Source organism: Phoxinus phoxinus (assembly GCF_949152265.1).
Source record: "Phoxinus phoxinus genome assembly, chromosome: 24".
Classification (NCBI taxonomy): Eukaryota; Metazoa; Chordata; class Actinopteri; order Cypriniformes; family Leuciscidae; genus Phoxinus; species Phoxinus phoxinus.
In genome coordinates, this window is record NC_136899.1 from 27,276,409 (window position 1) to 27,303,159 (window position 26,751).

The 26,751-nt window shown below is 47.2% G+C and overlaps 1 protein-coding gene across 5 annotated transcripts in view; it reads right to left on the bottom strand.

The window, feature by feature from the left end:
- dnajc13 (DnaJ heat shock protein family (Hsp40) member C13) overlaps nt 1–26,751 on the bottom strand; it is a 96,790-nt gene that overhangs the window by 5,772 nt on the left and 64,267 nt on the right. For all 5 annotated transcript variants that reach the window (XM_079601256.1, XM_079601254.1, XM_079601253.1 and 2 more), the window contains 16 exons: nt 26,079–26,263; nt 20,936–21,010; nt 20,729–20,848; nt 20,033–20,419; nt 19,144–19,257; nt 17,670–17,786; nt 17,265–17,442; nt 17,082–17,173; nt 16,897–16,996; nt 14,078–14,152; nt 12,820–12,932; nt 12,508–12,677; nt 4,571–4,613; nt 4,004–4,177; nt 3,341–3,520; nt 2,064–2,204 (listed from right to left, as the gene is read on the bottom strand). In XM_079601256.1, the coding sequence (XP_079457382.1) occupies nt 2,064–2,204; nt 3,341–3,520; nt 4,004–4,177; nt 4,571–4,613; nt 12,508–12,677; nt 12,820–12,932; nt 14,078–14,152; nt 16,897–16,996; nt 17,082–17,173; nt 17,265–17,442; nt 17,670–17,786; nt 19,144–19,257; nt 20,033–20,419; nt 20,729–20,848; nt 20,936–21,010; nt 26,079–26,263 (2,264 nt within the window). The remainder of the gene's footprint in view (nt 1–2,063; nt 2,205–3,340; nt 3,521–4,003; nt 4,178–4,570; nt 4,614–12,507; nt 12,678–12,819; nt 12,933–14,077; nt 14,153–16,896; nt 16,997–17,081; nt 17,174–17,264; nt 17,443–17,669; nt 17,787–19,143; nt 19,258–20,032; nt 20,420–20,728; nt 20,849–20,935; nt 21,011–26,078; nt 26,264–26,751) is intronic.

Here is a 26,751-nt window from a genome sequence, read left to right on the forward strand (position 1 = left end):
TACCGCAAGACTCATTACCACCACAGCAAAAGGAGATGCAGATAAACGGCTTCAGACAGTGACTACCATCATTGTCAGCTTCACAACAGAGAGGTTGCAAGACCAACAGATCGAACTACACAATGAACCGAAGGGCAGACAAGATCTGCCAGCTGCAGCAAGAGCTTCGAGCTTTGGCAAAACAGTTCAAGGCAGCAACTGAGGAGGAGAAACCGCCACTCGCAGAGCTCTGCCACAGCATTAGGAAGGAAGGTATGACCCTGCGTAGAGAAGAGGAGGCGGAGAGAGAGAGAGAGAGAGAGAGAGAGAGAGAGAGAGAGAGAGAGAGAGAGAGAGAGCGCAAGGAAGAGATCTGTGTTTGTACCCTACAAGGTGTATAAGCGTTGCCCTGAGCTCCTCAAGATCCTATGGAAGATCTTGCGAGTAGTGTGGCGTACGGGCACAGTAGCAGACCAGTAGGGGCACAGTAGCAGACCAGTAGGGGCACAGTAGCAGACCAGTAGGGGCACAGTAGCAGACCAGTACGGGCACAGTAGCAGACCAGTAGGGGCACAGTAGCAGACCAGTAGGGGCACAGTAGCAGACCAGTAGGGGCACAGTAGCAGACCAGTAGGGGCATAGTAGCAGACCAGTAGGGGCACAGTAGCAGACCAGTAGGGGCACAGTAGCAGACCAGTAGGGGCACAGTAGCAGACCAGTAGGGGCATGCGGAGGGGGCTCTGGATACCGGAGGAGGAAAACTCAACCAAACTGGAGCAGTTCAGATCTAAGCGTGGAGGGGAAGATCTTCTTCAGTATCCAAGCCCAGTGTTTTCCAACCTTTTTTCTGTCATGGCACCCTTAGAAAAGTTTCTACATTTTGTGGCATAAAAAAAAATTTTTTGAAGGACTTTTACACGGCACCCCTGCTCTCGTCAGACGGCACCCCGGTTGGGAAACACTGTCCTAGCCCGACGGATGACAGACTTCCTCCGCAAGAATGGTTACATCGACACCTTTGTGCAAAAAGGTCGCATTCCAGGAGTGCTGGGTTGCCTAGAACACACTGGGGTTGTGTCACAGCTGATCAGAGAGGCTCGAGAAGGAAAGGGAGACACAGTGGTGCTTTGGCTTGACCTTGCCAAAGCATACGGCTCCATTCCCCACAAGTTCGTTGAGACAACCCTGGATCGCCACTACACACCTAGTAAGGTAAAGGACCTCATCCTGAACTACTACAGGAACTTCAGGCTTAGAGTCACTTTGGGGAACTTAACATCAGAATGGCCCCTGCTTGAAAAGGGGATCATAACTGGTGCACCATCTCAGTTATTCTCTTTGCAATATTTGAATATTTTTAGTTAGTAGTGTCTTTGACAGTAGCATCAAGGAGCTCCAGTTTAGCAGCCTCAACGAGGAGTTTCAGGTCTCTCGCACCAGAGAGTCACTACTCTATCGGGACTCTAAGGAAGGTAGGAAGTGGAGAGCACAGGAAGGCCTAGAGATAGCAGAGTCCCGGCTGAGACACAGGGCTTTGGTTGGCAGCAGGGAGCATGGACGAGGTGGGAGGGTGCGCTGGAAAAGAAGATCTCTTGGACCGAGATCTGGCAGGCAGATCCACAACAGATCAAGTTCTTGGTCCGAGCAGTCTATGATGTCCTTCCTAGCCCGGAACATCTCCACACCTGGGGTAGGAACGACTCGCCAGCTCTGGGGGAGCCGCTACCGCTGGCGGCATGATCAGGTGCTGAAGGCCTGTGAGATTCAGCTACAATTAAATGTTCTGCAATAAGACTAAATGTGAATGATATATATATATATATATATATATATATATATATATATATTTTTTTTTTTTTTACCTTATTGGAATCAAAATTAGAAATCGATAAGCAGAATAGAAATATATATATAATATTATATATGCATAGATATAGCGATTTCAGTTCCAGAGCCATCCAGAGCGTCCTGTAAATGCGATGAAGATTGTGAGGCTGCTCCGGTCACCTGAGCCACGAGCTCGTTCTCTCTGTGTGTGTGTGTGTGTGTGTGTGAGAGAGTGAGAGAGAGAGTGTGTGGGTCACCTGAGAGACAAGCTCGTTCTGCTCTCGCTGGAACATGCGGTTCAGAGCCTCACAGGCCAATCCTGCCATATCAGCCCTGAGCTTCATCCCCGTCATCAGCGGCCCGATGGCCTCCAGAGCCGCCATGGAGCGCACACACAACTGCAGCAACACACACACACTTATTATCCGCACACACAGCTGCAGCAACACACACACACTTAATATCCACACACACACCTGAAGCAACACACACACACTTAATATCCACACACACAACTGCAGCAACACACACACACACACTTATTATTACTATAAGCACTTCGGCCACACACAGCTGCAGCAACACACACACACTTATTATCCGCACACACAGCTGCAGCAACACACACACACTTAATATCCACACACACACTTATTATCCGCACACACAGCTGCAGCAACACACACACACTTAATATCCACACACACAACTGCAGCAACACACATACACTTAATATCCACACACACAGCTGCAGCAACACACACACACTTAATATCCACACACACAACTGCAGCAACACACACACTTAATATCCACACACACAACTGCAGCAACACACACACACTTAATATCCACACACACAACTGCAGCAACACACACACACTTATTATCCGCACACACAGCTGCAGCAACACACATACACTTAATATCCACACACACAGCTGCAGCAACACACACACACTTATTATCCGCACACACAACTGCAGCAACACACATACACTTAATATCCACACACACAGCTGCAGCAACACACACACACTTAATATCCACACACACAACTGCAGCAACACACACACTTAATATCCACACACACAACTGCAGCAACACACACACACTTAATATCCACACACACAACTGCAGCAACACACACACACTTATTATCCGCACACACAGCTGCAGCAACACACACACACTTATTACTATAAACACTTCAGCCACACACAGCTGCAGCAGCAACACACACCACATTACTCAGCACTTATTACTTATTTATAATTACTTGATATATAAGTAGTATATTAGTATACTTATATACTTAGTATATTATTAGAACTATGGAGCTTGTTTACGCCACAACATTTTTTTGAGTCATAAACTAGTTCATAAAACAAAAAGCAAGTTCAAGAATTTAGAATTGTGAGATAAAAAGTCTCAATAACCTTTATGTATTGCGTGGCAGAAACAAGCTTCCGGTTCTGACAATCACAGTAAGAGTGTGTGTGTGTGAGGGAGAGTGTGTGTGTGTGTGCAGCACCTCGTTGTCTGACAGCACGTGTATGAGTCTGATGGCACTCTTGGGCACAGCGTTGTTCTTGTGTGCGAGCGCCGTCAGCACCCGCGGGAGATGCCCGAGAGGAGGCACCTGATCCGCCAGCTGAGTGTGTGTGCTGAAGAGACACACTGCTGCGGTGGTGACCGTCTCCAGCGCCTCGCCCTGAGGAGAACACACACCCGTCAGGAGAACACACCCGTACACACCCGCCAGGAGAACACACCCGTACACACACCCGTCAGGAGAACACACCCGTACACACACCCGTCAGGAGAACACACCCGTACACACACCCGTCAGGAGAACACACCCGTCAGGAGAACACATCCGTACACACACCGGTCAGGAGAACACACCGGTCAGGAGAACACACCCGTCAGGAGAACACACCCGTCAGGAGAACACACCCGTCAGGAGAACACACCCGTCAGGAGAACACACCCGTCAGGAGAACACACCCGTCAGGAGAACACACCCGTCAGGAGAACACACCCGTCAGGAGAACACACCCGTCAGGAGAACACACCCGTCAGGAGAACACACCCGTCAGGAGAACACACCCGTCAGGAGAACTCACCCGTCAGGAGAACACACCCGTCAGGAGAACACACCCATACACACACCCGTGTCTGTAGTCACACTCACACTGGGGTTGTTCTTCTCCAGTAGGGCCGTCAGAGTGTCCATCAACGACACCAGGAACTCTCTGGGCTTCCGCAGAACCCATCCGGGCTGAGCGATGAAGATGCGCAGAAACACTCCTCCAACCTCCAGCTCTCCCTGTCCCGCTCCGTACGCCACGGAGAACTCCTCCGGTAGCTGAGACACACAAATTAAATTATCAAAAATAATGATAATTCATGACTGAAGTGACCATCTTTCCGTCGAGGAAATATAGTTGACGCGTGTTTCATAAACTTTCTTTTGCAAACAATCGTAAATTCGTAAAACAAGTAAAGAAAATCAGAGACCGATCAAATCTCCCGCACAGTCTCAAAACTGTGTCCCGTTCCCCGACTGGCCACACCCTCACCTGACTAGTCTAACTAAAACTCTGACATAATAGGTACAGCCCACCTCATTACATTTTTAAAGGAACACATAAACTTACATAAATGTATATAAATTCATACACAACATTTTCAACAAAATTTATCACAGGCCCCTACACACGACTGTAAAACTAAATTCCGAAACAAAAAAACTGCTCACCTTCCAGTTGACATCAGGATTGTCTTTCTGCTGCTTAAAATGCCTGAGGAAAGAAAGAAGAGTAAATGAGCATGAGTGATCAGGGAATGAGGATAGAGTGATGTAGGATTACTCACTCCAGCAGGAGGAGTGATCAGGGAATGAGGATAGTGTGATGTAGGATAACTCACTCCAGCAGGAGGAGTGATCAGGGAATGAGGATAGTGTGATGTAGGATAACTCACTCCAGCAGGAGGAGTGATCAGGGAATGAGGATAGTGTGATGAAGGATAACTCACTCCAGCAGGAGGAGTGATCAGGGAATGAGGATAGTGTGATGAAGGATAACTCACTCCAGCAGGAGGAGCGATCAGGGAATGAGGATAGTGTGATGAAGGATAACTCACTCCAGCAGGAGGAGTGATCAGGGAATGAGGATAGTGTGATGTAGGATAACTCACTCCAGCAGGAGGAGCGATCAGGGAATGAGGTTAGAGTGATGTAGGATTACTCACTCCAGCAGGAGGAGTGATCAGGGAATGAGGATAGTGTGATGAAGGATAACTCACTCCAGCAGGAGGAGCGATCAGGGAATGAGGATAGTGTGATGTAGGATAACTCACTCCAGCAGGAGGAGTGATCAGGGAATGAGGATAGAGTGATGTAGGATAACTCACTCCAGCAGGAGGAGTGATCAGGGAATGAGGATAGTGTGATGTAGGATAACTCACTCCAGCAGGAGGAGTGATCAGGGAATGAGGATAGTGTGATGTAGGATAACTCACTCCAGCAGGAGGAGTGATCAGGGAATGAGGATAGTGTGATGAAGGATAACTCACTCCAGCAGGAGGAGTGATCAGGGAATGAGGATAGAGTGATGTAGGATAACTCACTCCAGCAGGAGGAGTGATCAGGGAATGAGGATAGAGTGATGTAGGATAACTCACTCCAGCAGGAGGAGTGATCAGGGAATGAGGATAGAGTGATGAAGGATAACTCACTCCAGCAGGAGGAGCGATCAGGGAATGAGGATAGTGTGATGAAGGATAACTCACTCCAGCAGGAGGAGTGATCAGGGAATGAGGATAGTGTGATGTAGGATAACTCACTCCAGCAGGAGGAGTGATCAGGGAATGAGGATAGAGTGATGTAGGATAACTCACTCCAGCAGGAGGAGTGATCAGGGAATGAGGATAGTGTGATGAAGGATAACTCACTCCAGCAGGAGGAGCGATCAGGGAATGAGGATAGTGTGATGAAGGATAACTCACTCCAGCAGGAGGAGTGATCAGGGAATGAGGATAGTGTGATGTAGGATAACTCACTCCAGCAGGAGGAGCGATCAGGGAATGAGGATAGAGTGATGTAGGATTACTCACTCCAGCAGGAGGAGTGATCAGGGAATGAGGATAGTGTGATGAAGGATAACTCACTCCAGCAGGAGGAGCGATCAGGGAATGAGGATAGTGTGATGTAGGATAACTCACTCCAGCAGGAGGAGTGATCAGGGAATGAGGATAGAGTGATGTAGGATAACTCACTCCAGCAGGAGGAGTGATCAGGGAATGAGGATAGTGTGATGTAGGATAACTCACTCCAGCAGGAGGAGTGATCAGGGAATGAGGATAGTGTGATGTAGGATAACTCACTCCAGCAGGAGGAGTGATCAGGGAATGAGGATAGTGTGATGAAGGATAACTCACTCCAGCAGGAGGAGTGATCAGGGAATGAGGATAGAGTGATGTAGGATAACTCACTCCAGCAGGAGGAGTGATCAGGGAATGAGGATAGAGTGATGTAGGATTACTCACTCCAGCAGGAGGAGTGATCAGGGAATGAGGATAGAGTGATGTAGGATAACTCACTCCAGCAGGAGGAGTGATCAGGGAATGAGGATAGTGTGATGTAGGATAACTCACTCCAGCAGGAGGAGTGATCAGGGAATGAGGATAGTGTGATGTAGGATAACTCCAGCAGGAGGAGTGATCAGGGAATGAGGATAGAGTGATGTAGGATAACTCACTCCAGCAGGAGGAGCGATCAGGGAATGAGGATAGTGTGATGAAGGATAACTCACTCCAGCAGGAGGAGTGATCAGGGAATGAGGATAGTGTGATGTAGGATAACTCACTCCAGCAGGAGGAGTGATCAGGGAATGAGGATAGTGTGATGTAGGATAACTCCAGCAGGAGGAGTGATCAGGGAATGAGGATAGAGTGATGTAGGATAACTCACTCCAGCAGGAGGAGCGATCAGGGAATGAGGATAGTGTGATGAAGGATAACTCACTCCAGCAGGAGGAGCGATCAGGGAATGAGGATAGTGTAATGTAGGATAACTCACTCCAGCAGGAGGAGCGATCAGGGAATGAGGATATAGTGATGTAGGATAACTCACTCCAGCAGGAGGAGTGATCAGGGAATGAGGATAGAGTGATGTAGGATAACTCACTCCAGCAGGAGGAGCGATCAGGGAATGAGGATAGAGTGATGTAGGATAACTCACTCCAGCAGGAGGAGCGATCAGGGAATGAGGATAGTGTGATGTAGGATAACTCACTCCAGCAGGAGGAACGATCAGGGAATGAGGATAGAGTGATGTAGGATAACTCACTCCAGCAGGAGGAGTGATCAGGGAATGAGGATAGAGTGATGAAGGATAACTCACTCCAGCAGGAGGAGAGTGATGTAGGATAACTCACTCCAGCATGAGGAGCGATCAGGGAATGAGGATAGAGTGATGTAGGATAACTCACTCCAGCATGAGGAGCGATCAGGGAATGAGGATAGAGTGATGTAGGATAACTCACTCCAGCAGGAGGAGCGATCAGGGAATGAGGATAGTGTGATGTAGGATAACTCACTCCAGCAGGAGGAGTGGTCAGGGAATGAGGATAGAGTGATGTAGGATAACTCACTCCAGCAGGAGGAGTGATCAGGGAATGAAGATAGAGTGATGTAGGATTACTCACTCCAGCAGGAGGAGTGATCAGGGAATGAGGATAGAGTGATGTAGGATTACTCACTCCAGCAGGAGGAGTGATCAGGGAATGAGGATAGTGTGATGAAGGATAACTCACTCCAGCAGGAGGAGTGATCAGGGAATGAGGATAGAGTGATGTAGGATAACTCACTCCAGCAGGAGGAGTGATCAGGGAATGAGGATAGAGTGATGTAGGATAACTCACTCCAGCAGGAGGAGTGATCAGGGAATGAGGATAGTGTGATGTAGGATAACTCACTCCAGCAGGAGGAGTGATCAGGGAATGAGGATAGAGTGATGTAGGATAACTCACTCCAGCAGGAGGAGTGATCAGGGAATGAGGATAGAGTGATGTAGGATAACTCACTCCAGCAGGAGGAGTGATCAGGGAATGAGGATAGAGTGATGTAGGATAACTCACTCCAGCAGGAGGAGCGATCAGGGAATGAGGATAGAGTGATGTAGGATAACTCACTCCAGCAGGAGGAGCGATCAGGGAATGAGGATAGAGTGATGTAGGATAACTCACTCCAGCAGGAGGAGTGATCAGGGAATGAGGATAGAGTGATGTAGGATAACTCACTCCAGCAGGAGGAGCGATCAGGGAATGAGGATAGAGTGATGTAGGATAACTCACTCCAGCAGGAGGAGCGATCAGGGAATGAGGATAGAGTGATGTAGGATTACTCACTCCAGCAGGAGTGATCAGGGAATGAGGATAGAGTGATGTAGGATAACTCACTCCAGCAGGAGGAGTGATCAGGGAATGAGGATAGAGTGATGTAGGATTACTCACTCCAGCAGGAGGAGTGATCAGGGAATGAGGATAGAGTGATGTAGGATTACTCACTCCAGCAGGAGGAGTGATCAGGGAATGAGGATAGAGTGATGTAGGATAACTCACTCCAGCAGGAGGAGTGATCAGGGAATGAGGATAGAGTGATGTAGGATAACTCACTCCAGCAGGAGGAGCGATCAGGGAATGAGGATAGAGTGATGTAGGATTACTCACTCCAGCAGGAGGAGTGATCAGGGAATGAGGATAGAGTGATGTAGGATAACTCACTCCAGCAGGAGGAGCGATCAGGGAATGAGGATAGAGTGATGTAGGATAACTCACTCCAGCAGGAGGTGCGATCAGGGAATGAGGATAGAGTGATGTAGGATAACTCACTCCAGCAGGAGGAGTGATCAGGGAATGAGGATAGAGTGATGTAGGATTACTCACTCCAGCAGGAGGAGTGATCAGGGAATGATGATAGAGTGATGTAGGATAACTCACTCCAGCAGGAGGAGTGATCAGGGAATGAGGATAGAGTGATGTAGGATTACTCACTCCAGCAGGAGGAGTGATCAGGGAATGAGGATAGTGTGATGTAGGATAACTCACTCCAGCAGGAGGAGCGATCAGGGAATGAGGATAGAGTGATGTAGGATAACTCACTCCAGCAGGAGGAGTGATCAGGGAATGAGGATAGAGTGATGTAGGATAACTCACTCCAGCAGGAGGAGTGATCAGGGAATGAAGATAGAGTGATGTAGGATTACTCACTCCAGCAGGAGGAGCGATCAGGGAATGAGGATAGAGTGATGTAGGATAACTCACTCGAGCAGGAGGAGCGATCAGGGAATGAGGATAGTGTGATGTAGGATAACTCCAGCAGGAGGAGTGATCAGGGAATGATGATAGAGTGATGTAGGATAACTCACTCCAGCAGGAGGAGTGATCAGGGAATGAGGATAGAGTGATGTAGGATAACTCACTCCAGCAGGAGGAGTGATCAGGGAATGAGGATAGAGTGATGTAGGATAACTCCAGCAGGAGGAGTGATCAGGGAATGATGATAGAGTGATGTAGGATAACTCACTCCAGCAGGAGGAGTGATCAGGGAATGAGGATAGAGTGATGTAGGATTACTCACTCCAGCAGGAGGAGTGATCAGGGAATGAGGATAGAGTGATGTAGGATAACTCACTCCAGCAGGAGGAGTGATCAGGGAATGAGGATAGAGTGATGTAGGATTACTCACTCCAGCAGGAGGAGTGATCAGGGAATGATGATAGAGTGATGTAGGATAACTCACTCCAGCAGGAGGAGTGATCAGGGAATGAGGATAGAGTGATGTAGGATTACTCACTCCAGCAGGAGGAGTGATCAGGGAATGAGGATAGTGTGATGTAGGATAACTCACTCCAGCAGGAGGAGCGATCAGGGAATGAGGATAGAGTGATGTAGGATAACTCACTCCAGCAGGAGGAGCGATCAGGGAATGAGGATAGAGTGATGTAGGATAACTCACTCCAGCAGGAGGAGTGATCAGGGAATGAGGATAGAGTGATGTAGGATAACTCACTCCAGCAGGAGGAGTGATCAGGGAATGAAGATAGAGTGATGTAGGATTACTCACTCCAGCAGGAGGAGCGATCAGGGAATGAGGATAGAGTGATGTAGGATAACTCACTCGAGCAGGAGGAGCGATCAGGGAATGAGGATAGTGTGATGTAGGATAACTCCAGCAGGAGGAGTGATCAGGGAATGATGATAGAGTGATGTAGGATAACTCACTCCAGCAGGAGGAGTGATCAGGGAATGAGGATAGAGTGATGTAGGATAACTCACTCCAGCAGGAGGAGTGATCAGGGAATGAGGATAGAGTGATGTAGGATAACTCCAGCAGGAGGAGTGATCAGGGAATGATGATAGAGTGATGTAGGATAACTCACTCCAGCAGGAGGAGTGATCAGGGAATGAGGATAGAGTGATGTAGGATTACTCACTCCAGCAGGAGGAGTGATCAGGGAATGAGGATAGAGTGATGTAGGATAACTCACTCCAGCAGGAGGAGTGATCAGGGAATGAGGATAGAGTGATGTAGGATTACTCACTCCAGCAGGAGGAGTGATCAGGGAATGATGATAGAGTGATGTAGGATAACTCACTCCAGCAGGAGGAGTGATCAGGGAATGAGGATAGAGTGATGTAGGATTACTCACTCCAGCAGGAGGAGTGATCAGGGAATGAGGATAGAGTGATGTAGGATTACTCACTCCAGCAGGAGGAGTGATCAGGGAATGAGGATAGAGTGATGTAGGATAACTCACTCCAGCAGGAGGAGTGATCAGGGAATGAGGATAGAGTGATGTAGGATAACTCACTCCAGCAGGAGGAGTGATCAGGGAATGAAGATAGAGTGATGTAGGATAACTCACTCCAGCAGGAGGAGCGATCAGGGAATGAGGATAGAGTGATGTAGGATTACTCACTCCAGCAGGAGGAGTGATCAGGGAATGAGGATAGAGTGATGTAGGATAACTCACTCCAGCAGGAGGAGCGATCAGGGAATGAGGATAGAGTGATGTAGGATAACTCACTCCAGCAGGAGGAGCGATCAGGGAATGAGGATAGAGTGATGTAGGATTACTCACTCCAGCAGGAGGAGTGATCAGGGAATGATGATAGAGTGATGTAGGATAACTCACTCCAGCAGGAGGAGTGATCAGGGAATGAGGATAGAGTGATGTAGGATTACTCACTCCAGCAGGAGGAGTGATCAGGGAATGAGGATAGAGTGATGTAGGATTACTCACTCCAGCAGGAGGAGTGATCAGGGAATGATGATAGAGTGATGTAGGATAACTCACTCCAGCAGGAGGAGTGATCAGGGAATGATGATAGAGTGATGTAGGATAACTCACTCCAGCAGGAGGAGTGATCAGGGAATGAGGATAGAGTGATGTAGGATTACTCACTCCAGCAGGAGGAGTGATCAGGGAATGAGGATAGTGTGATGTAGGATAACTCACTCCAGCAGGAGGAGCGATCAGGGAATGAGGATAGAGTGATGTAGGATAACTCACTCCAGCAGGAGGAGCGATCAGGGAATGAGGATAGAGTGATGTAGGATAACTCACTCCAGCAGGAGGAGTGATCAGGGAATGAGGATAGAGTGATGTAGGATAACTCACTCCAGCAGGAGGAGTGATCAGGGAATGAAGATAGAGTGATGTAGGATTACTCACTCCAGCAGGAGGAGCGATCAGGGAATGAGGATAGAGTGATGTAGGATAACTCACTCGAGCAGGAGGAGCGATCAGGGAATGAGGATAGAGTGATGTAGGATAACTCCAGCAGGAGGAGTGATCAGGGAATGAGGATAGAGTGATGTAGGATAACTCACTCCAGCAGGAGGAGTGATCAAGGAATGAGGATAGAGTGATGTAGGATAACTCACTCCAGCAGGAGGAGTGATCAGGGAATGAGGATAGAGTGATGTAGGATAACTCCAGCAGGAGGAGTGATCAGGGAATGATGATAGAGTGATGTAGGATAACTCACTCCAGCAGGAGGAGTGATCAGGGAATGAGGATAGAGTGATGTAGGATAACTCACTCCAGCAGGACGAGTGATCAGGGAATGAGGATAGAGTGATGTAGGATAACTCACTCCAGCAGGAGGAGTGATCAGGGAATGAGGATAGAGTGATGTAGGATAACTCACTCCAGCAGGAGGAGTGATCAGGGAATGAGGATAGAGTGATGTAGGATAACTCCAGCAGGAGGAGTGATCAGGGAATGATGATAGAGTGATGTAGGATAACTCACTCCAGCAGGAGGAGTGATCAGGGAATGAGGATAGAGTGATGTAGGATTACTCACTCCAGCAGGAGGAGTGATCAGGGAATGAGGATAGAGTGATGTAGGATAACTCACTCCAGCAGGAGGAGTGATCAGGGAATGAGGATAGAGTGATGTAGGATAACTCCAGCAGGAGGAGTGATCAGGGAATGATGATAGAGTGATGTAGGATAACTCACTCCAGCAGGAGGAGTGATCAGGGAATGAGGATAGAGTGATGTAGGATTACTCACTCCAGCAGGAGGAGTGATCAGGGAATGAGGATAGAGTGATGTAGGATAACTCACTCCAGCAGGAGGAGTGATCAGGGAATGAGGATAGAGTGATGTAGGATTACTCACTCCAGCATCATCTCTCTGACAGTGGTGGAGACCGTCTCTCTCGAGCTGTCGTTCCAGATCAGCTCCGGGTTCTCGTGCGTTCCCTCAAATATGTGCACAGCCGCCTCGGGATTGTCTCGCATGGCGTCCATGAACACGGCCGGCAAGAAGCGCACCAGGGTCAGACGCACCTGTGGGAAACACTCGACACTCAGCGCAGGCAGGGAGTTATGGGTAATAAACACATCTATGATCACAGGAGAAGGAAACAGTGCTGGTCCTACGCAGTCTCCACACACACACACACACACACACACACACACACACACACACCTTGGGTCCCACCAGCTTGTCTGAGGTCATCTTGGAGAAGAGCTCTGCGGTCTGTGTGCGCACCTGAGGGTGGGTGGAGTTACAGAACAGATCTAACAGGTAGATCAGCGCACCTGAGAGGAGAGAGGTCAGAGGTCACACACAGCTGCAGTGACTAGAGATGCACAGTTACAGCCGCGGGGCGGATGACGTGGCGAAAAATTCTATTTTAATTAAATTCGGGCGGGTGGCGGGCGGTTGAACCAATCACATGAAAAATATATGTATACATTGTTAAATATTGTTATCTGACTATACCTACATCCAAAAAAGAAACGTTCGTTCGATGGCATATTTAGGGGGGGTTTAAACTGTTTGCCAAAACATGCGGCTATAGCCTATGCCTACTACATTAGGATATTCGTTTATTTTAATCTTTTTTACTGCCTGTTGTTTCTTTTGGCATATAAAATAGGCATTGTCTGATAGAGATATCAATAAAGGTTCATCTGTGTCGCAGAATTGGTGTTGTTTCCAATTTCTACAAGCTCAATAACATCCACAGCGCAAAAAAAAGAAGAAAATAGTCGGAAAACTGCCCATTAATAGATGTGCCAGGCAAGCAGGTACGTTTCTGGGGTTGTTATGGACAATTACAATGTGACCATGCACTGTTGTGCAGTGGAATTTCATCGAATTTCGGAATGAATAGAGTCAGCGTTTCTTTAACAGAGTTCGTAGAGTTAATTAGCCTATAATGTAAATTACTTATTTTATCCGCGCTTTCTATCTATTTGCTAAAACGTAAAGTGAAATAGGCATTCATTAGTAGTAGGCTAAATAGCAGCATGTTGAAATGATGCGCCAAAATGCGTTTTCTATTAGGCTACAGTGAAAATATTGAACAGTAGCCTATCAGATAAGGTCAGGTTTGCCGGTTTAATTTAGGCTATTTGTTTATTCTTGTCCCTGTGCGCCGCTCGGAGACGGAGTTCTGCTGATATTCTGAGGTGAGAGCGGCTAGTCTCACGGCTGACATCAGCAGCGTCCAGCATCGCCCAATCAGCGGATGGCGGCGGCGGCGGTTTTGAAAATTGGTCACAAACGCTGGTGCGGACGGATGGCGGACGGATGGCGGACGGATGATGAGTTTTGTGATGCGCTTGCGGATGAAATAATAGCCCATCCGCGCATCTCTAGCAGTGACTAAACCATCTCAGGGAATCACAGAGGAAATCTGCTACTGGGGTATTACTACAGGAAATGATGTCACGCTGACCTTTGTTCATGGCCTCTGTGATGATCTTAGTGTTGGAGGTCAGAGCGTAAAGCGTCTCCAGCACCAGCTGTCGGCCTGCAGAGAGAACAAACATCAGTCACTCGGACAGGAGCACGAGTCAGGGCTTTCATGAATACATCAATATTAATATTTCATATTCGAAATTTAATTGTAATATTCAAAATATTTACCATAGTTATAGAAATATATTTTATGAATAAATATGAATTCATATTTTTAAATACTATATTTTTTAACCAAAGTTTTAGGACTATATATTATGAATAAATATTTTTACATGCTTTTAAATATAAAAAATATTTACCATAGTTATAGGACTATATGTTATGACTAAAACCTTCATAAATATATTGAGTCTATGTCATGTCTATGTCATGTCTGTCATGTAATGTCATGTCATGTCAAGTCTATGTCATGTCGAGCCTATATCATGTCGAGCCTGTCACGTCGAGCCTATGTCACGTCGAGCCTATGTCACGTCGAGCCTATGTCACGTCGAGCCTATGTCATGTCAAGTCTATGTCATGTCAAGTCTATGTCATGTCAAGTCTATGTCATGTCAAGTCTATGTCATGTCAAGTCGAGTCTATGTCATGTCAAATCGAGTCTATGTCGAGTCTGTCATGTCGAGTAAATATAGTAAAAAAAAAAAAAAAAAGTATTTACTATAGGTTTAGGACTATATTTTGTGATTCAATATTTAAAAAAAAATTTAAATATAAAAAATATTTACCATAGTTATAGGACTATATGTTATGATGACTAAAGCCTTCATAAATATATCGAGTCTATATGACATGTCGAGTCTATGTCATGTCTATGTCATGTCAAGTCTATGTCATGTCAAGTCTATGTCATGTCATGTCATGTCAAGTCTATGTCATGTCAAGTCTATGTCATGTCAAGTCTATGTCATGTCAAGTCTATGTCATGTCATGTCAAGTCTATCTCATGTCAAGTCTATCTCATGTCGAGTAAAAATAGTAAAAAAAAAAAAAGTTAAAATATTTACTATAGGTTTAGGACTATATTTGATGACTAAAACCTTCATAAATATGTCGAGTCTATGTCATATCAAGTCTATGTCGAGTCTATGTCATGTCGAGTCTATGTCTTGTCGAGTAAAAATTGTTTAAAAAAAACAGTAAAAATATTTACTATATGTTTAGGACTATATTTTATGATTCAATTTTTAAAAAAAAAATTAAATATAAAAAATATTTAACATAGTTATAGGACTATATGTTATGACTAAAACCTTCCTAAATATGTCAAGTCTATATGTCATGTCGAGCCTATGTAATGTTGAGTATGTTGTTCTGAATGTTTCAGAAGTCTTACTGGATGGTAAGGAGTGTAGCGGCATGCATGTCGAGCCTATGACATGTCGAGCCTATGTCATGTCGAGCCTATGGCATGTCGAGCCTACGGCATGTCGAGCCTACGGCATGTCGAGCCTACGGCATGTCGAGCCCATGTCAAGCCTATGTCATGTTGAGTCTATGGCATGTCGAGCCTACGTCATGTTGAGTCTATGGCATGTCGAGTCTATGGCATGTCGAGCCTATGGCACGTCGAGCCTATGGCACGTCGAGCCCATGTCAAGCCTATGTCATGTTGAGTCTATGGCATGTCGAGCCTATGGCATTTCGAGCCTACGTCATGTCGAGCCTATGGCATGTCGAGCCCATGTCGAGCCTATGGCATGTCGAGCCCATGTCAAGCCTATGTCATGTTGAGTCTATGGCATGTCGAGCCTATGGCATGTCGAGCCTATGGCATGTCGAGCCCATGTCAAGCCTATGTCATGTTGAGTCTATGGCATGTCGAGCCTATGGCATGTCGAGCCCATGTCAAGCCTATGTCATGTTGAGTCTATGGCATGTCGAGCCTATGTCATGTTGAGCCTATGGCATGTCGAGCCCATGTCAAGCCTATGTCATGTTGAGTCTATGGCATGTCGAGCCTATGGCATGTCGAGCCCATGTCAAGCCTATGTCATGTTGAGCCTATGGCATGTCGAGCCTACGTCATGTTGAGTCTATGGCATGTCGAGTCTATGTCATGTTGAGCCTATGGCACGTCGAGCCCATGTCAAGCCTATGTCATGTTGAGTCTATGGCATGTCGAGCCTATGGCATTTCGAGCCTACGTCATGTCGAGCCTATGGCATGTCGAACCCATGTCGAGCCTATGGCATGTCGAGCCCATGTCAAGCCTATGTCATGTTGAGTCTATGGCATGTCGAGCCTATGTCATGTCGAGCCCATGTCAAGCCTATGTCATGTTGAGTCTATGGCATGTCGAGCCTATGGCATGTCGAGCCCATGTCAAGCCTATGTCATGTCGAGCCTATGGCATGTCGAGCCTATGGCATGTCGAGCCTATGGCATGTCGAGCCTATGGCATGTCGAGCCTATGGCATGTCATGTCATGTCATGTCGAGTCTATGTCATGTCATGTCAAGTCTATGTCATGTCATGTCATGTCATGTCATGTCATATGTCATATGTCATGTCAAGTCTATGTCATGTCATGTCGAGTCTATGTCATGTCATGTCATGTCGAGTATGTCATGTCGAGTCTATGGCATGTCGAGTCTATGGCATGTCGAGTCTATGTCATGTCATGTCATGTCATGTCGAGTCTGTCATGTCATGTCAAGTCTATGTCATGTCATGTCGAGTCTATGTCATGTCATGTCGAGTCTATGTCGTGTCATGTCATGTCATGTCGAGTCTATGGCATGTCAAGTCTATGTCGAGTCTATGTCACTATGAACGCTTCAGAAGTCTTACTGGAGGGTAAGGAGTGCAGCAGCACCAGTAGATTGGGAAGAACCAGTGATTCTGCGATGTTAATGACACAGTCCTGGTTTGATGTGACCGTGTTCACCACCTACAGTTAAAGCACAAGCAGATGAGAACAGAGACCGTGGCTAATCACAGCAGTGTGTGAGACGTGTGATGCAGGACATGCACACCTCCAGAGCGAGCTGTTGGACCTTCCCGGCGCCGTGAACCCTCAGCAGAGAGAAGAGCAGCTTGAAGTGTCCGATGCACTCGGTCTCAGAGCCTGCAGAGCCACACACACACACACGCGCGCACACAGGTTAAACACACTGATCCTACAGGAACCGTCACAGAGATCCTCCTCGCTCGAGCACCTGTGTTGTTCCTGATGACGTTACGGAGCGCCTCGAGAGCCATCTCGGCCCAGCGCAGTCTCTGAGCGTGATGCTGCGACTCCACTTTACTGGCCTGGGTCATGGCCAGGAGTGTGTGCAGGTACTGCGCCTGAGAGCCCACGTAATCCAGCAGACTCGACGCCAGCGCCTTCGGATACTGACGGGAGAGAGAGTACAGCGTTCAACACACACACACACACACACAACACTGACAGGGCTTTAAATTCAGAGGTTTGGAAATTAATACTTCCACTCATCAAGGATGCATTAAATTGATCAGAAGTGACAGTAAAGATATTTATAATGTTACAAAAGACTCTGTAAAATAAATGCTGTGTTGTGTTTGTGAGCAGAAGAGACTCAGGAACACGAACGCTCTCTCACCTCCAGGGGAAACGCAGGCTGCTCGTTATAAACCCGGATGAAGATCTCTCCCACGATCAGCTCCTTCCCGTGTTCAGTGAACAAGAACTCTGATCCGAAGTTCTTATCACACTCGCCCTACACACACACAGAGATAGAGAGGAGAAACTGAGCGCTGTGTGAAATGAGGAGTGTGTGAGGAGTGTGTGAGGAGTGTGTGAGGAGTGTGTGAGGAGTGTGTGAGGAGTGTGTGAGGAGTGTGTGAGGAGTGTGTGAGAGGAGTGTGAGAGGAGTGTGTGAGGAGGAGTGTGTGAGGAGGAGTGTGTGAGGAGGAGTGTGTGAGGAGGAGTGTGTGAGGAGGAGTGTGTGAGGAGGAGTGTGTGAGGAGGAGTGTGTGAGGAGGAGTGTGTGAGGAGGAGTGTGTGAGGAGTGTGAGAGGAGGAGTGTGTGAGGAGTGAGTGAGGAGTGTGTGAGGAGGAGTGTGAGAGGAGTGTGTGAGGAGGAGTGTGTGAGGAGTGTGTGAGGAGGAGTGTGTGAGGAGTGTGTCAGGAGGAGTGTGAGAGGAGTGTGTGAGGAGGAGTGTGAGAGGAGTGTGTGAGGAGGAGTGTGAGAGGTGTGTGTGAGGAGGAGTGTGAGAGGAGTGTGTCAGGAGGAGTGTGAGAGGAGTGTGTCAGGAGGAGTGTGTGAGGAGTGTGTCAGGAGGAGTGTGAGAGGAGTGTGTGAGGAGGAGTGTGAGAGGAGTGTGTGAGGAGGAGTGTGAGAGGAGTGTGTGAGGAGGAGTGTGAGAGGAGTGTGTGAGGAGGAGTGTGAGAGGAGTGTGTCAGGAGGAGTGTGAGAGGAGTGTGTGAGGAGGAGTGTGAGAGGAGTGTGTGAGGAGGAGTGTGAGAGGAGTGTGTGAGGAGGAGTGTGAGAGGAGTGTGTGAGAGGAGTGTGTGAGGAGGAGTGTGTGAGGAGGAGTGTGTGAGGAGTGTGTCAGGAGGAGTGTGAGAGGAGTGTGTGAGGAGGAGTGTGAGAGGAGTGTGTGAGGAGGAGTGTGAGAGGAGTGTGTGAGGAGGAGTGTGTGAGGAGTGTGTCAGGAGGAGTGTGAGAGGAGTGTGTGAGGAGGAGTGTGAGAGGAGTGTGTGAGGAGGAGTGTGAGAGGAGTGTGTGAGGAGGAGTGTGTGAGGAGGAGTGTGAGAGGAGTGTGTGAGGAGGAGTGTGAGAGGAGGAGTGTGAGGAGGAGTGTGTGAAGAGTGTGTGAGGAGGAGTGTGTGAGGAGTGTGTGAGGAGGAGTGTGTGAGGAGTGTGTGAGGAGGAGTGTGTGAGGAGGAGTGTGTGAGGAGGAGTGTGTGAGGAGGAGTGTGTGAGGAGGAGTGTGTGAGGAGGAGTGTGTGAGGAGGAGTGTGAGGAGGAGTGTGTGAGGAGGAGGAGTGTGTGAGGAGGAGGAGTGTGTGAGGAGGAGTGTGTGAGGAGGAGTGTGTGAGGAGGAGTGTGTGAGGAGGAGTGTGTGTCTCACTCTCTTGATGTTGCTCTCCTGCTGCTCCTCCAGGAACTCCATCAGCTCGGCTCGCGTCCCGTTGTTCCAGATCAGATACGGGTTCTCCGAGTTGCTATTCAACAACTTCAGAACCTGATTGTGAGAAAACACACGAACCACAAATGAACAAACACAGGCACATCTGAATGTTAACAACGTTTTTTTTTAGAGACAATAACTTTAAAAAAACAGGTTTGAATGACAAAAACTATGACGAAAATCTATTGACATTTTCGTCAACGAATAAAAATTGTATGAAAATGTTAGTGAGGGGCGGTTTAGCAGAGATCACGTCAGAAAGGTGACCAGCAGGGCGTGAGCTGGCATGCGCTTGATGCACGTCTCATAAAACGTCCAACAATGAACCGTCCAACACACACACCTGACGCGTGCAGTCGTGCACATACACCGCTATACAGCGCGCGTCCTGAACTGAGCTCTCTTACGCGTCTAAATGGACAAACACACACAACATTATGTCTTTCTTTTTTTTTTTAGAGTCGGTTATGTCTTTACAGAACTCTACTTTAGGAGAAGTGGTTTTATTTACAGTCACAGCAGTTACATCTGTGTGTATTGCACGTTCAAACTTTAAAATAATTCATGTCAACAGGGAAATAGATGTTTTATTCTGGGAGTATATAATGGGTTTGGAAATTTTAGAGAAATTCTAAATGAATGCATTACAATTTAACTAAACCCATTTAGTCACGTAAATCTACAGTAGATTTAGTTCATCTTAATGCATTTCGTCGACTAAAACTAATGGCATTTTAGTCAAAAGACTATGACTAAAACTAAATCTAAATTTCTGTCCAAACGAACACTGTCTGTCTCCACATAAAGCCTCTAGTAGAGCGTTCCTCACCTCGGCCGGGGAGCTGCCGCACAGTTTGCGAGAGATGTATGGCGTGAGCATGGCGGCCAGGCTCTTGCGGATGGCAGGGTTCTCCGGCGGGTGAGCGGCTCCGTTGGGTTCTCCGACAGGCCCGTCCTCTGGTTCTCGAGCAGCGCTGTACCCCGCCAGACGGCCCAGGGCCAGCAGGCTCAGCTTGGCCAGCCGGTTCGACACCTCCTGCTGGTTGCTATCCTGGCTGGCCTGGACGCCGCTCTCCTCCAGCGTGAAGTCGTAGCAGAACAGGTTCGCTAGCAGGTGCCAGAGCACACCGGCCTGGTACAGGTGCGTCTGCAGGAAGAAGTCCACGGCGAACGAGCTCACACACTGAACCGCCACCGTCGCCAGGCGAGGCAGACCCTGAGACGACAGAGCAGACACGTTTATTATATATTATATTATTATTATAATAGAGCCATTACAGAAACCATTATAATCAGTGCTGCTGTCGACACCAAACTGATGCCTGTATTCCTGACGTTCTTCAAGCGCTCGTTCTACTTCTGACACGGAGAGAAAATCGATTTGCAACGTTCACATTGTCGCAATCGGTGTAGACACTGTATTAGACTTTCATAAGGAAACACATTATTTCCATATTTTCTCTTTCATGGTCTATGACACTGTACAGGACTCATGTTTGTGCAATAAAGCCATGGGTTTTCTTACCTTGCCGTAATAGAGAATGTGACAGACATCTCTGATAATATTGGGAAGCTCAACAATTTTCTCCCTGCACTCCTCGAACTGAGCAGCGACGCTATAGCACCGACAGACGTGCCCGCACACCTGAAGAACACACACACACACACACACACACACTGTGAGCTCGCTCTTCATGTGCTCAGTGATGGTTGACTGTCGTTGTGGACGCACCTGTACTGCCATGTCCTCAGGTTTGCTGGAGGCCGTGAGGACAGCCACGCAGCGACACAGAGCCTCCATCAGCATCTGCAAACGCGCACACACACACACACACACACACACACACACACACAGCGTTAGCATCCGATCTGTGGCACACGGCCTGAGCTGTGCACAACTGTGCTTCACTGCGCTTTAACTGGGCTTCACTGCGCTTTAACTGGGCTTCACTGCGCTTTAACTGGGCTTCACTGCACTTTAACTGAGCTTCAATGCGCTTTAAATGGGCTTCACTGCGCTTTAACTGGGCTTCACTGCGCTTTAACTGGGCTTCACTGCGCTTTAACTGTCCTTCACTGCGCTTTAACCTGTTAGCCTTCAGCGCCACTTTTGAAAAATCCCCAGAAATAGCATACCCAACCTAAAAAAGATTCAATTAATTGACCCTTTGTCCTAAAAGCTCAAGTACGGTCTCATTTGAAAGCTGACACCTGGCACTTTATTGGAAATGTAGAATGAATTATTGTCATAATGAAAAAAAAAATATGAATAGCTTAAAAGTTGTGTAAGTTATTAGAAATTTATTTTTATGAAACATCTTCATGAAAATTAAATTGAAGTTGGCCCGTCAGCACTCTAGAAATGCACTCCAGCTAAAGACACATGTCTGACCATGTTATATTTAAAATTTGAAGGTGATAAGTCTAAAACTCTGTATTTTGTTAAATGTTTTTCAAGATCATCTCAAATGACTTTATTTTGAATTGACTCTAAAATGCAAACTTGTGTTTATTGTCATCTATTAGCATCTATTCAGTCTATTGTCTCTATTGTTTTGTGGTGCAAACGAGCCCCATTCAGTGTCACTCTCTCCTGCACACATTTACACCTTTCCAGCCGGCTTATGGCCATAAATATTCTTTTCCTTTGTCTCCATTATAATCGCTAACGACTGGCTAATCACGGTGTTTCACCCCCTAATTTCTTTCATAATCTTCACTTCACATTTGAAACTGTATCAAATGCCTTTCTTAAATAAAGAAATATTTCAGTAAGCATTCCGATTTAGAAAAAAAATCATAAAAAATAACAGCTAGATGGCAGGTGCAACTAGAGAGCTAGCTAGCATGTTAGCTTAGCACACCATCAATACACGACAATTTATGAGATTAAACCCATGTTTGTGCTCCAAACTTACTTTATAGTGCAAGTCGAGTGTTTTAAATAATCTTCTATGAGCTTATTTGGCTTCAGAAAAGAAAATCAGACAGAAAATATCTGATTTGATATTATTCTGCACTATTGTAAAGTCTATACCGATTAGCATTACATTATACATATAATCTATTATTATAAAAATACCTGACATGGCTCGAAGAACACAGGTAAATCAAATATCATTGCAATCATGTTTATTGTCTTCAAAACATCTTTATCTGCATGTTATAGCGATCTCTGAAAGCTAACGTTAGCTGTGTTTATGTCAGTGACGTCCTGGAAGGTCACAGGTTATTGTTCTTCTTCGTGTGCTCCCATATTTGGAAAAAACTGTGCAAATGGCGCCCTCATTCTGCTGTATGGATTGAAAACACAGTACATCAGAGTATCCAGCGCTCTTTATGTATACATCGACGCATTTGGATATAAATTCAATAAATATTATTCCTGTCTATAGAAATATGATGTAAACCTATGATAATATATCAATATTTCTCCAAATCTGCACATTTTTGAGCCAAAAGCCCTGAGGAACGTTGTTTTGTCACGCGTTCTCAAGACAACAGCACCGGAGTTTTTTTCTGAATGGAGCAGCTGACGCTCATAATTCATATTAAAGGTATCGACTCATTTTTTCATTACATAAATCCTGACACAAATTAAGACATAACTGTCACTATAAGTTTCTCAGAATACAATAGTGGTCAAATACTGAAACGTGAGACTTATATATTTTTAATGATGTATAGTTTGTCAAGGTAATAACATTAAATCTGATAGTAACTTTGAACTATTTAAAAAAAAAAAACGCTTCAGAGCGTCCTCGCTCTGGTGAAGGTTAACAGGTTAACTGGGCTTCACTGCGCTTTAACTGGGCTTCACTGCGCTTTAACTGGGCTTCACTGCGCTTTAACTGGGCTTCACTGCGCTTTAACTGGGCTTCACTGCGCTTTAACTGGGCTTCACTGCGCTTTAACTGGGCTTCACTGCGCTTTAACTGGGCTTCACTGCGCTTTAACTGGGCTTCACTGCGCTTTAACTGGGCTTCACTGCGCTTTAACTGGGCTTCACTGCGCTTTAACTGAGCTTCACTGCGCTTTAACTGTCCTTCACTGCGCTTTAACTGTGCTTCACTGCGCTTTTACTGTGCTTCACTGCGCTTTTACTGTGCTTCACTGCGCTTTAACTGGGCTTCACTGCGCTTTTTCTGAACTTTAACTGGGCTTCACTGCGTTTTTACTGTGCTTCACTGCGCTTTAACTGGGCTTCACTGCGCTTTAACTGGGCTTCACTGCGCTTTAACTGGGCTTCACTGCGCTTTAACTGGGCTTCACTGCGCTTTAACTGGGCTTCACTGCGCTTTAACTGGGCTTCACTGCGCTTTAACTGGGCTTCACTGCGCTTTAACTGGGCTTCACTGCGCTTTAACTGGGCTTCACTGCGCTTTAACTGGGCTTCACTGCGCTTTAACTAGGCTTCACTGCGCTTTAACTGTGCTTCACTGCGCTTTAACTGGGCTTCACTGCGCTTTAACTGGGCTTCACTGCGCTTTAACTGGGCTTCACTGCGCTTTAACTGGGCTTCACTGCGCTTTAACTGGGCTTCACTGCGCTTTAACTGGGCTTCACTGCGCTTTAACTGGGCTTCACTGCGCTTTAACTGGGCTTCACTGCGCTTTAACTGAGCTTCAATGCGCTTTAAATGGGCTTCACTGCGCTTTAACTGGGCTTCACTGCGCTTTAACTGGGCTTCACTGCGCTTTAACTGGGCTTCACTGCGCTTTAACTGGGCTTCACTGCGCTTTAACTGTGCTTCACTGCGCTTTAACTGTGCTTCACTGCGCTTTAACTGGGCTTCACTGCGCTTTAACTGGGCTTCACTGCGCTTTAACTAGGCTTCACTGTGCTTCACTGCGCTTTAACTGGGCTTCACTGCGCTTTAACTGGGCTTCACTGCGCTTTAACTGGGCTTCACTGCGCTTTAACTGGGCTTCACTGCGCTTTAACTGGGCTTCACTGCGCTTTAACTGGGCTTCACTGCGCTTTAACTGGGCTTCACTGCGCTTTAACTGGGCTTCACTGCGCTTTAACTGGGCTTCACTGCGCTTTAACTGAGCTTCAATGCGCTTTAAATGGGCTTCACTGCGCTTTAACTGGGCTTCACTGCGCTTTAACTGGGCTTCACTGCGCTTTAACTGGGCTTCACTGCGCTTTAACTGGGCTTCACTGCGCTTTAACTGGGCTTCACTGCGCTTTAACTGGGCTTCACTGCGCTTTAACTGAGCTTCACTGCGCTTTAACTGAGCTTCACTGCGCTTTAAATGGGCTTCACTGCGCTTTAACTGGGCTTCACTGCGCTTTAACTGGGCTTCACTGCGCTTTAACTGGGCTTCACTGCGCTTTTACTGGGCTTCACTGCGCTTTAACTGGGCTTCACTGCGCTTTAACTGGGCTTCACTGCGCTTTAACTGGGCTTCACTGCGCTTTAACTGGGCTTCACTGCGCTTTAACTGTGCTTCACTGCGCTTTAACTGGGCTTCACTGCGCTTTAACTGAGCTTCACTGCGCTTTAACTGTCCTTCACTGCGCTTTAACTGTGCTTCACTGCGCTTTTACTGTGCTTCACTGCGCTTTTACTGTGCTTCACTGCGCTTCACTGCGCTTTAACTGGGCTTCACTGCGCTTTTTCTGAACTTTAACGGGGCTTCACTGCGTTTTTACTGTGCTTCACTGCGCTTTAACTGGGCTTCACTGCGCTTTAACTGGGCTTCACTGCGCTTTAACTGGGCTTCACTGCGCTTTAACTGGGCTTCACTGCGCTTTAACTGGGCTTCACTGCGCTTAAACTGGGCTTCACTGCGCTTTAACTGGGCTTCACTGCGCTTTAACTGTGCTTCACTGCGCTTTAACTGGGCTTCACTGCGCTTTAACTGGGCTTCACTGCGCATTTTCTGAACTTTAACTGGGCTTCACTGCGCTTTAACTGGGCTTCACTGCGCTTTAACTGGGCTTCACTGCGCTTTAACTGGGCTTCACTGCGCTTTTACTGTGCTTCACTGCGCTTTAACTGAGCTTCACTGCGCTTTAACTGAGCTTCACTGCGCTTTAACTGGGCTTCACTGCGCTTTAACTGGGCTTCACTGCGCTTTAACTGGGCTTCACTGCGCTTTAACTGGGCTTCACTGCGCTTTAACTGGACTTCACTGCGCTTTAACTGGGCTTCACTGCGCTTTAACTGGGCTTCACTGCGCTTTAACTGGGCTTCACTGCGCTTTAACTGAGCTTCACTGCGCTTTAACTGGGCTTCACTGCGCTTTAACTGGGCTTCACTGCGCTTTAACTGGGCTTCACTGCGCTTTAACTGGGCTTCACTGCGCTTTAACTGGGCTTCACTGCGCTTTAACTGGGCTTCACTGCGCTTTAACTGGGCTTCACTGCACTGCGCTTTAACTGGGCTTCACTGCGCTTTAACTGGGCTTCACTGCGCTTTAACTGGGCTTCACTGCGCTTTAACTGGGCTTCACTGCGCTTTAACTGGGCTTCACTGCGCTTTAACTGGGCTTCACTGCGCTTTAACTGGGCTTCACTGCGCACTGGGCTTCACTGCGCTTTAACTGGGCTTCACTGCGCTTTAACTGCGCTTTAACTGGGCTTCACTGCGCTTTAACTGGGCTTCACTGCGCTTTAACTGGGCTTCACTGCGCTTTAACTGGGCTTCACTGCACTGCGCTTTAACTGGGCTTCACTGCGCTTTAACTGGGCTTCACTGCGCTTTAACTGGGCTTCACTGCGCTTTAACTGGGCTTCACTGCGCTTTAACTGGGCTTCACTGCGCTTTAACTGGGCTTCACTGCGCACTGGGCTTCACTGCGCACTGGGCTTCACTGCGCTTTAACTGGGCTTCACTGCGCTTTAACTGGGCTTCAGCGCTCTCTCACCTCGATGCCGTTCTCCCGCCGCAGCTCCTCTGCGTTGAGGGCTGAACAGTTCACCGTATGGAAGGCCAGTTCAGCGGCTGCCGGCAACAGCGGAGCGGTTTTGGAGAAGAGCTGCTCGTCACCCGTCTCCATGGTGATGGTCTTAATTAGCATGGGGTAGCCGGCATATTTATATGGCTCCAATTCTGAGAGGAGAGAGAGTTCAATCTAAATCACTCGTTTATTGTGTGAACATCAGGAATCTGAACTAGAGATGTGATCTGATTCTGCTTTAAGGCCCCGATATTCTTCGAGACAGAAGAACGAACTGGTGTGACGTCACTTCAAACTACAGGCTGATAAACGCCTCTGAGCTCACATTGGTCTGTGTGCTGATGTAATATGTGGGTGTGGCTCTGAGGCTCCGCCTTCTTTGAGGTGTAAATCTGTTCAGTCGGTCGCGAGTAAGATCATGAACACACTGAGAGAAACTGAAGCAGAAAGAGACTGACACAGTTTCTCATGTTTAATTGTGTAAAACTGCTGTTTTAAAGCATCTATTGTATGAAGTGCTGTATAAATCACATTAAAGCTGTATAAATAAACATGACTGAAGATCTGAATCTCAGATCTGATCAAACATCTACATCTCTGTGATCTGATGCTTTCTGAACCGCTGTTCTCTCAGTAGTGT